Source organism: Delphinus delphis, chromosome 15, assembly GCF_949987515.2.
Source record: "Delphinus delphis chromosome 15, mDelDel1.2, whole genome shotgun sequence".
Classification (NCBI taxonomy): domain Eukaryota; kingdom Metazoa; phylum Chordata; class Mammalia; order Artiodactyla; family Delphinidae; genus Delphinus; species Delphinus delphis.
The window spans coordinates 27,830,658-27,841,745 of record NC_082697.1 but is presented as its reverse complement, the minus strand read 5'-3'; the positions used below and the strand labels follow the sequence as shown (position 1 = coordinate 27,841,745).

Here is an 11,088-nt window from a genome sequence, read left to right as displayed (position 1 = left end):
CATGCTTTAATTCAGAGCTGTCTGCTGTAGGTACAACTCTGTCTGATCAAAAGGACAAAGAAGACAAAAGTGAAGCCCCCTCCCCACCTCCCCCTCCTGTATCCCCTGAACTCTCTGTCAAGGGCATGGCTGAATGCAGCAGTGCACTGTGACTTGTGTGCACTGATTCCTAGGTCAGGGGGGTAATGATTTCCCTGGGCAGAGGCCCCTCTGTAGGCCTTTACCCCAGAACCTTGTCATCTGCCCCCACCCCACCCCCCAAGGTGCTGCCAGATACCCCTGTGCTAGTGGCGACTGGGAAGGGTGTTCAGTGAAAAGCTAAGTTATCCCCTTGGGAGATATTTGGGATAAACTCCATTTGAGGCCAGCTCTCTGAGCAGAGTCCCGGCCCCAGACTGATTCCTGCTTTGAGCCTGGACGAGAGGAGCAGCAAAGCAGCTCTGGCCTGGACCCTATAGCTTAGGAGAAGCCCCTTCTGGAGGTGGGACCCCAAGGGACCAGCAGTTCCAGAAGGTGGTTCCTGAGAACATGGTCCCTTAGGATCTAATCAGCTCTGGCCAGAGGCTGGGGACAGGGGAGACCCCAAAGATCTCTGCTGCAGAAGCGGAGGGCGGGAGGGAAAGGTCACAGCCCAGCAGGAGGTGGTATTAAGCAGGAAGGAAAAGGGGAGCCTTGGAGGATGAGCACTTAGCGGGAGGCCCCCGGGCCCTGGCCTCGCTTCCTGGTCCCACATCCTGTGTCCTGCAGTCAGGGCTTGGAGCCTGAGCCCGTGGGCCGCTGCGCCTCTGCCTCCGCCCCTGGGAGCTGCCCAGGCAGCGCTGCCCCTTTTGCATAGATGCAGGATACCGAGCACACACACGCACACACGCACAAGCCGGGGCCTGGCCGACACGGTCCCAGCGTCTGTCCCAGGCCTGGGCCAGAGAGCTGCCTCCTCCACCGACAAGAGGCAAAGCCCGTCAAGGTCCCACCAGACCCCCCAAAAGAGAGGCACCCCCAACACTGTGGGCTGGAGGCCCTCTGACCAGACAGGCAGGTCTTGAGCCACAGGAGGAGCAGAGGGCGGTGCCAGCTCCGCTCACCTTGTCCACAGTCCTCGGTCCACGCTCTTCACGAGCGGCTCCTCCAGCATCAGGGACAGAGCGGACCACAGCCCCGGCCCTGACCACGTCCATCAAAACACAAGACACAGTAGGAAGGCCACAGACAGCAAGACGCAGGCCGGAGCAGAGCGGCTACACAGCTCGACTAGATTCCAGTGGTGAAAAATATATAGATTTTATGTTGTCAAATATAATAGTCATACATTTATTTTCTCGGCAAAGCTGTTCACTATTTCTAAGGAGACACCACGCAGCTCCGTGAGGACGTGGCACGGGAGGTGGGGTCCGCAGCCAGTCCTGGCTTGGCTTTGGGTTTGTCCACTGCCGCTCCACGTCACGACCCCCAGGTCCCGTGGGGCAGCCCAGCCCGGCCCCCAGAGTTTGGGTTTGGTTCGACTGGGGTGGAGGGGTGCTCCACAAAGGATGGCAGGTCTGAGGCCCAGAGCGAGGAAGGGGAGCTTTGGAGGCACAAAGCGCGTGGCAGAGGGGCTCTCCCCACGATGGCTGGGCCGGCTGCCCACCCCCAGTGCATGCAGGCATCCCCCCTCAAGTAGGCGGCACAGAGAGGAAGGGCAGAGCCCATGCGTCAGGCAACAGCTGTCGGAGCAGCGGGGGTGGGCAAGCAACCTTGGCAGAACCAGAGTGGCCCCTAGGCCGGAGGGGTGAGTGAGATACAGGGTCCCACCAACACCCTCCCCCCGCCGCAATGTAGGGCCTAACTCTGAAGAGTGGGTGAGATGACGAGATAGGTATAAGCCCTGCAGAGGAAGAGGAATGGGTTTACTCTGTAAAATAATAATGCAAATAACATGTCAGCAGCTTTGCAGAGGGACCTAGATGTGGTCCCGGGGAAGGAGGGGGGCCTTCCCAGGCTGACTGGGCTTGGGCTGGGAGCCCCACTCCACCCCCTACCTGGGAAACATCCCAGGACACCCTGCTTAGGCCTGGACGGACATCATGGCTTCAAAACCTCATCTTGCCATTCATCCCGCTGGAATTCCCCTCAGAGGCAGAAAGGTGTAAGATTTAGGAATCCTCATCCTAGAAAGCAAGCAGCCACCTCACAGGAGACCCTGGGATGCGTGAGAAGCAAGCCCCAAAGTGAACACAGTGCAAAGCAGAAGTTGGTCCCAAGGTCCCCGGATAAACTAGGGCGCGCTCCAGGGCAGTCAGACCTGGAGCAGTCAGCTGGCGGTTGCCGAGTCCAGCCCTGCCTCCCAGGCTGCAGGGCCCTGTCTCAGAAGGCTGGAGGTGCCCCCTTAAGCTGCCAGCCCCCGCCTCCTCCTTTCCTGCTGGCAGCGTCTCCAGACAGGAGCTGGGCTCAGGCTAGCGTTCACACCCCGGCACTCGCCTGTCTGGCTCTCACAAAATTATCTGACACACTCAGAAGCGCCAGGAGGAAAACAGATGTGGGGAAGCTCTGGGACGAACAGACAGACACAGAACCCACACCGCCCTCTGCCCATCACCATCTTTCCTCCAGCCCTTGGCCTTGACCATGCTCCCAAAGCGGGGAGCAGCCGGAAGGGGATGGAGCTCAGCCCAGGCCAAGTGGTTCCAGACCCGCTCGGAGTCCCGGCCAGTTGCCTGTACTTTGGGTCGCAGCTGCCTCCGTCTGAGGAGGTAATACCGGCCCAGAAGCCTGGGCTGAGGGCAAGGGGTGGCTTGGGAGAGAAGGCTTGGGGTGGGCAGGGAACTGGACAGGACATGGGGGTGGGGGACGGGGAGGCTTGGCACACAAGTTAAGCCCGGCCTCCCCAGATCAGCACACCAGAGACTTCCTGAGCAGGGGCTGCCCTGTGTGAGAGGCCAGGGGGGCCGGGGGGCCAGGTTGGGGGCCTCACCACCTTCTTTCTCTGCAGTGTGTCCCATCCCTGTGCCTCCCTGCCCTTGGTCTCTCTTCCCTTCTCTCCTGTTGCAGTTTTGGGACACCTTCCCCCACCCCCCCGCTCCCAGCCCCTGACACTGTTACCATTCTGAAAACACCACCTCCAAACCCAAAACTAAATAAATAAGATGATGCCCCACGGGAAGGTGCAAGAGGGAGGACGGCACCCCTACAATCGGTAGTCAGGCCTCCGGAGCCCGGGCCGGGATGGGGCCTCAGAGCTGCGAGCTGCCGCCTGCAGCAGTGCTGGCGCTTGGGCCCTGCTGGCTCAGCGAGCGACAGCTGATCCTGCGGATGGAGTGCAAGGCCACGGTGCAGCAGCCCCGCAGCAGGGAGCTGATGTTGTAAATGGGCTGGCCCTGGCGCCGCTGGGAGCGGCAGAGCCAGGCCACCGTGGGCACGGCTGGCACCACCACCGCCAGCAGATCCACGATGTAGTGGCGGCTCCAGTAGCTCCTGGGCTCCTTCTCGGCTGCGGCCGCCTCCTCCTCCTCTTCCACGGGGCACGCCACGCCCACCGACGGGCTGGGGTTGGGGTTGGCACCAGGGTGGTGTGGGGTGGGCCCCCGCGTGATGGGCTCCGGGGCCTCGAGCTCGTCACCCACCGTCACCACCACTGCAGAGTTGGGGTCTCTGGGCCCCAGGGGGTGGGGATCCAACTCCGGGCACCTGTCCCCTGACTTGGGGACTGTCCCGGAGACCTGGGCCTTGGTCACTTTCTCCAGGATGGTGTCCAGGTCCGGCTGGTACTGCACGAAGTCCGTCTGGATGGCGCGCTCCTGCATGCAGCTGGCCTGCACGCCGGCCTCCGTGCCGCACAGCAGCTTCTCGTAGGTGTTGCTGGCGGGGAAGCGGGGGCCCAGGCTGAAGGAGCCGTGCAGCGAGGAGCCCTCCTCGGGGCCGCAGTCCACCCCCGAAGATAGCAGGCTGCTGGCCTCCAGTGCATCCGTCCGGCTCAGAGTGTCGTCGGTCGCCGCGAAGCCACTGTCAGCCCCGTCCTCCACAGAGGCGCCTGGGTGGTCACCCGGCAGGCGGTCGCCGCAGACAGCGGGGTCGCTCAGCTTTGTGTAGGTGGAGCTACGGGTAAGGGAGCGGGCGGGGGACCCGCCGGCCGACTCGGCGGCGCCGTCCTCCTTGGCGAAGCCGTTCTGGGCCACCTCCATGCTGTGCAGCAGCGTCTCCAGCTTCTTGTTCTGGATGTTGATGTCCACGAAGTACTTCTGCAGCCCCTTGTCCTTGTCAATCAGGTTGTTCTTGACGGTGTCGATGACCTGCTTGAGCTGCTTGATCTCCTTGCGGGCCTCCTTCAGGGCCAGCTGGGCCTCCACGCGGTGGCACTCCTCCTCGATCCAGTCCTCCTGCATGCGCGACAGCTGCATCTTCAGGTCATCGATCTCCGTGTCCCTGTGAGCAGATGAGACACACATGCTCACCGCCTGGCCTGTCACCATCACCAAGGACAGACAAGGAGGGGGCTGTCCCCAAGGACACAGGGCCTGTGCTGCTGCCCCTCAGAGCTGAAAACAAAGGAACGACTCAGAGTTCCTTCCTCACCCTCTTTATTCCATCGGGGAAGCAGTGGGGACGGGAGAGGGGCCAGGGCTCAGGACACGAGAGACCTCCTCTTCAGGGACGAGAATGAGCCACCATCTCCTTGCCACCCCCTAGAGCCAAAATGCAGACAACTGTCCACATTTATATCCACTACCCAGAGAAGACAGTAGACGATAAAGATTCTCAGTTTAAAGAGCTACCGCTATAAAAACTTAATACATCCATTTAAAAATCTTAACATAAAACAACAAAAACTAAACCTAAAATCTCTACTCTGCAGAAATGGATGTGGCCTCCTACAAAAGCCGGTGGTGGAAATTTTCAATGGAGGCGATTTGGCCAGAGACCCCGGGGAGAGAGTGATGATCCACTTTGTTTTTATGAGAGAAATTACTGCCTTGAATGTAGCTGATAATTTTACATCTTCCCTCAAGTGGAGGGATGAGAAGTGGTGGCTGAATCAGAGGAGAATGATGAGAACAGAGTGGCTGTCTTTTATCCATGCTAGATGTTTTCTCTCTGTATCTACTCTAGAGAGGGAAGACCCAAAAGATTGCCGGAAAAGGCACAGAGCTATTCCCGAAAGAAGAGGCAAGAGCAGGCAAACGAGACGGTCAGAGGACTCTTGTCCAGAAACTCGCAGGCTTTTAAAATCCCTGAGGCATAGATGAATCCAGGGGGTGCAGGGGAAGGAGGTGAAGTAGAAAATGATGCCATCAAGTCCAGAGGTAAAGCCAGGGTGAGACTGAACAGGATGGACCAAAAGCAGTGAGAAAGGAGGAGACTCCTTCATGGGACTGAACTCCCACCCTGGGTGCTCCTCCTTCAGCAAACGTCTTAGTGATCCGGCCCACACGCAGCCACTCAGCCCAAACCCTACATTCACACAAATAAAATCCAAAAGGCACGACATCACTTTGGATTTTATGAGTCCAGCAGAGTGACCAACCCAGCTCAAGCACCATGCACTTTTCAAAGTCAAATTAGAAATTCAGGAAATGGGCCCAGGAATCTCACTCCACAAAACACTGAAGGGACTGGGCCTGCGGGGCTGCAGCGGCCACAAGGTCAGCAATGGCATCAACTGGAAGGGGAAGGAGGGGAAGGGCTGCCCAACAGGATACAGCTTGGCGATGGACGTGGGATGGCAGCAGGGACCTGGAGCTGCTCAAGAGCTACGATAACAGACATCCCCACAGGTGTGGGGATAACGTTCATTCCTCCTGCCTCAGGGTGGGGAGCTCACTCTAGGATAACCCTCCTCACTGACTGTGAGCCCTGGCAGAAAGAGTGAGTTTGAAAGGAGGGACTGGGCATGCTCAGCTCAGCTGGGCCCCACTCCTCCTGGGAGCCAGCAGGACCCCAGAGCTATGGCTTCCCAGCCCTGTCTAGGTCTCAGGGGGCTGCAGGATGTTACATTTGAACTGGGTCTTATAGGATGAGTTTTCCAAGGGAGCAAGATGAGAGAAAGGGTATCTTAGAAGTGGGGACACAATATATGAAAGCACAGCGTGTAGAAGCAGAGCTCCTTCTCTGAGGAGGAAGTAGGCTACAGCGGGAATGAGAGGATCAGACTGAATGCTCAGAGCCTGTGAGGAGGCTGACGATACAGCAAGTACAGAATGGCCACAGGTACTACAAGAGTATCAGGTGCAGAGGCCGGGGAGCTGAGGTGCAGGCGTGTCCACTACAGGGCGTCCTGCCCAAACCACACAGGGCAGACTGTCTGCTCTGAGCCACAGGGCAGCCCTGGAAAGGAAGCAGGGAGATGGGCTGTCTGCTTCCCGAGGACATCAGTGTAAATGGCCAAGCAGACGCAGGGCATCAGTGAGAAGACAGTGGGAAATAGAAATAGAAATCCTAGCTCTACAGACAAGGAGGTCCACAGAATGCCACCTCTACCCTCCCCAAGTTCAAAAGCACAACAGATACAAACTGGATCAGCTACCTGGCAGAGCTCTGGTCAAGAGAGACACGGTCACGCTCACTGTGTGCTCCAGTTTACATGGAATATAATAGACAAATCCACAGAGGCAGAAAGATTAGTGGCTGCCAGGGACGGCGTGGCTGGGGAGAGATGGAGCGTGATTGTTACTGGGAACAGGGTTTCTTTCTGGAGTGATGGAACTGTTCTAGAATTAGATACTGTTGATGGTTGCACCGTTCTGTGAATATACTGAAAATCACTGAATTGTTTATTTTAGATAGGTGAACTGGATGGTATGTGAATTACATCTCAATAAAGCAGTTATATTACAAAGAAAGAAAGAAAGAAAAGATGAAGGAAGGCGTGGTAGTGGTGGCCTCCCCACCTGCCCTCCAGCGCCCTGCACGGCACCCTGTCCAGCTCACGGTCGGCTGCGTATCCGAATTGACACAGTCTGGAGAAGACGGGTAGGTGATGAAGAGATCAGAGGGCAGCCCTGAAGCTTCGATTATAAAGATGAAGCCGCCAGCCTGGAAATGGGGAGGCCGGGAGGATCAGGTCTGGAGAATGAGCTCAGACGGGCCCACGGGGGCTCCTGGGAGACCCCTGGGCTGGGTGGGAGCTCCGAGGAAGGTTTCTCACGATCTTACATCATCTACACGTGGATGAGGAGGAAGGCTTCTGGGGCCTGAACTGGTGGGTCACGAGCCCCTGGTGACCCCCTGGGAGGAAGCAAAGGAGGGCTAAGGGGTTGTTTCTCCCCCACAGAGACAGGTCAGCCAGGAAGAGTGCCCTGTGCCACTCCTCCCCAGGTAGAAAGGAGCCAGGGCACGAGAAGTGGCCAAATGGGGCTGCCAGGCTACAACTGGGAGAGCACTGCCGTGGGTGGGAGGCCCGATAGACCCTCGCAGGGGAAACTGCTCCAGGCCTGGCCCCAAGAAGCTACCTGATGCTTCAAGGAGCAGCTGAGGAGCCCCCAGCCACACCTTCCTCCCAGAGATACTGCAGGGCCCTGGCCACCCGCTTACCGGTCCTGGAGCCGGTCCTGTGTGTCCTTCAGCCGGGCCTTCAGATGCCGGATGCACACCTCCTTCTGCTGCAGGGGGGTCAGGTACTGCTCCGGGGTGGGAGGCTTGATGCCATGGTTGTCACTGCACAGCGTGTACTTCATGGCGCGCCTGCCGGGGACGCTTGTCAGCAGGGAGGGAGGAAGGGGCCTGGCGAGGCGCTGTGCCTCCAGGAGCTAGGGGCCCCGCCTACCCATTCTGGTCCCCTGGCCACTGAAGCGCTGCAGGCCAGGCCTCCCCCACGGGGCCCCTGTGGGCACGAGAACATGCAGCCCCTTTGGGAGGTGGGTTTCATTAAGGCTCTTTCGAGCACAGCATCAGGGTGGGGAGCTCAGGGCTCCTCTAGCTTGGGCTGGGGAGACACGTCACAGAGCGCGTGCACCAGCCTGGCGCCGCCCGGGGTGGCGCCCCCTCCGCCAGCCCAGTCCCGGCGCCGCAGCCCAGAGCTCAGGTGTCCACTCTCCCAACCCAGAGACCAAGGCTGAGGGTGGGAGAGGTCTCCCCCTCCGTGTAATTATCCTGGGGCCTGCATGGTGGGCCAGGATCTATCTGCTGTGTATGTGTATGAGTGATTTCGTGTGAAAATCTAGTAACTATGGCAGCCACCGTTTGAGCCGTCTCTGTGTTGTCATCATCACTACCGCCTCAGCATCCAGCGTGTAGAACACTGTGTGCAAGACTGGTACTAAGGTGGCAGCCTGTCCTTACACTGGCATAAGGTGGGTGATAGTTGATATAATATTAATAATGCGTTCGTTTTCTTAGTGTTCTACAACTTTGCTTTCAAAGAATCACATTACCCTACAGTATGCCTTTCTCTCCCAATTGGAGAAAATGCCTATCAGCCTATCATCACAGGTAAGAGGTTTTTAGAAAAATGTAACAATGTTTCTAACACCATATTTTGAATATGACTGTAATACTGTATGCCGTAAAAACTTTATAATGATTCATTCATTAGATAAGCTAGGCAATCATTGCTAGCTTCTCTGTTATCAACGCATGCACACTATACCTGTAAATAAATACGAATTTCTTTTTCACATGAGCTTTTCATTTTTGATGTCTAGTCTTAGTAATACATGTAACAGCTACAGTGTTTTGTATCATGTAAGACAATATTGATGTACTGACAGATGATTCATTTTAAAAACAATGTAAACTTACAGTATCAATAAATACAGTATATTGCTGTAAATGTATTTTCTCTTCCTTATAATTTTCTTAACGTTTTCTTTTCTCTAGTTTACTTTATTGTAAGAATACAGTAAGTCCCCTATATATGAACCTTCAAGTTGCAAACTTTCAAAGATGAACGTGTGTTCCCATGTCCAATCACATAAGTTAGTTCACATGGCTGGTGTACTTTTCCAGGTACTGTACTGTAAGATTAAAAATGTTTTCTTTATTTTTTGTGTTTGTTTGTTTTTCATGTATTATTTGTGTGAAAAGTGTTATAAACCTATTACAGTACAGTACTATATAGCCAATTGTGTTAGTTGGGTACCTAGGCTAATTTTGTGGGACTTATGAACAAATTGGACTTAATGAATGCGCTCTTGGAGCAGAACTCGTTTGTATGTAGGGGGCTTACTGTATAGTTTATAATACATATAACACACCAAATACATGTCAATCAACTCATTACGTAATCAGGAAGGCTTCTGGCCAACAGTAGGATATTAGCAGTTACGTTTTGCGGGAGTAAAAAGTTACACGCGGATTTTCAACTGCACGAGGGATCAGTACCCCAACCCCCTTGTTGGTCCAGGGTCAACTGCTCTAGGACACCAGCCCATGAACACATTCACACAAACGCAGGCAGACCCTTTCCATCTGCATGTGCACGCTCTGGGGGCACACGTGAGCACACACGGGAACACTGGCTGTCTCTGGGCATTGCCCTGTTCACAGCTGTACCCTGCAGCCACAAACACCCTAGCACAGGGTGGCGCAGACGCGCGCATGTGTGTGTGTGTGTGTGTGTGTGTGGTGAGCACGCCCCGGTCCCATCAGGGCCGAGGAGAAGGAATTACCACCCAGTGGATGAGGGAGGGCCGAGGCTTTCACCCAGGGAAGGGGAGCACCCCATGCCACCAGCAGACCACGGCCAGGCCACCTCAACTCACAGCTTCCTGTCGGCTGTTCTGTTTGGGAAGAAACCTCCTTGGATTTTGGCTTAAACACCTGGGCGTGTTCTCACACAATTTGGCAAAGGCCTTGCCGCCATCCAGCTCTGTTCCTTTAGGGGACGGGGAGTCCCAGGTCTAGCAAGAGGCAATCACATTTTATGGATGTAGAAAAGACAGGCCCTGGTGGGGCCCATTTGCTGAAGGAGCCAAGTTGGAGACAGTTTTAAAAGTTTTGGGGAAGCTGTCTAACATTTACCGAGGAAAAAGTATTTGTAAATTGTAAACTGTTGAAGAGAAAGTGTGGACAGAAGTGGAGGGAAAGAGAAACTATTCTCTTCTACTCACTCAGCTCCTGGCCTCTAAGTTTAACTCAAGTCAGGTCACACATTGGCTTGTTTTCTGTGTGGCAAGGGGAAGAGGCGCGGTGTCGGGTGGGACCTTGGGGTCCCCTCTGATGGGCTCTAAGAAATCTCCTTCCAAAAGAGAGGAAGCCAGCAGGGGCCCTGAGCCCCATGTGTTAGGCCAGTAGACATCCTGGTGCCCTGCAAAGGCTATGGCGAGAGGGACCCAGAGCTGTGGTGAGAAAAAGAGGCCTTTTCCCTGTGCCGGGGTAGAGGAACCAGGATTACTTAAACTAGTAAGAGCTGAGGATTATAAAGGAAGTAACTATTTTAACTTTTTTCCATATGCTTTCACTAGTTTTCCTTCTCAATATAACATTTAACACTGATATATTTTTAGTCACTAGCTCTTTGTGGGAAAAAATATTTTTTAATATAGTATATATTTACATATATACTATACGTACCTGAGAAGAGAAGTATACTACAATTCATGTCCCTCAGCTAGTCACACCTTGGAACACCTGGCTACGTATAGTGAGGCTAGAGCCGAGGCACTGCTCACCAGCAACTCTGGTGGTGGCAAGGAGACCCTTGCATGGAAGCAGCTCTCAGCCTCAAGGCTGGGACTGCCCCCATGGGTTTCAGTTATGACATGTGTGGCAAAAATCTGCTACCAATAAAAAAGTATTAAAGTTGCCAATTATACACTTTTCAAAAGGTAAATTAATGCATCATCAATCTCACTCACACACTACCACCACCCCCCACCCCCGTTCTGGGGGCAGCTACAGACAGGATGCTGGGGCATGGGTTCAGCATATGTGTGTCACCCATCATGCGTGTCGTGGTGGAAAACTCAGAACTGCCGCCTCAGTGTGATCTGGTCACACAAATGACACTCACTCAAGACAAGCCTTCCCAGGAGGAGCTCTGGCCATGGGAGCTGCAGGCCAGAGTCTCCTGGCCTTCTCTTGCCTACGATTCTCAAGTTGAACCAAAGTCCTAATGAGAGCGGTTACGCGTTACGGGCCAGCAGCAGAGTGTGGTGGGTGCAGATATCAGCTCCCTGAAGC

General features: G+C 55.0%; 1 protein-coding gene across 7 annotated transcripts in view; it reads right to left on the bottom strand.

The window, feature by feature from the left end:
• Window positions 1–97: 97 nt before the first annotated feature.
• SNPH (syntaphilin) overlaps window positions 98–11,088 on the bottom strand; it is a 41,645-nt gene continuing 30,654 nt past the window's right edge. For all 7 annotated transcript variants that reach the window (XM_060032837.1, XM_060032841.1, XM_060032838.1 and 4 more), the window contains 2 exons: window positions 7,501–7,650; window positions 98–4,395 (listed from right to left, as the gene is read on the bottom strand). In XM_060032837.1, the coding sequence (XP_059888820.1) occupies window positions 3,207–4,395; window positions 7,501–7,650 (1,339 nt within the window). In that variant the 3' untranslated portion in view covers window positions 98–3,206. The remainder of the gene's footprint in view (window positions 4,396–7,500; window positions 7,651–11,088) is intronic.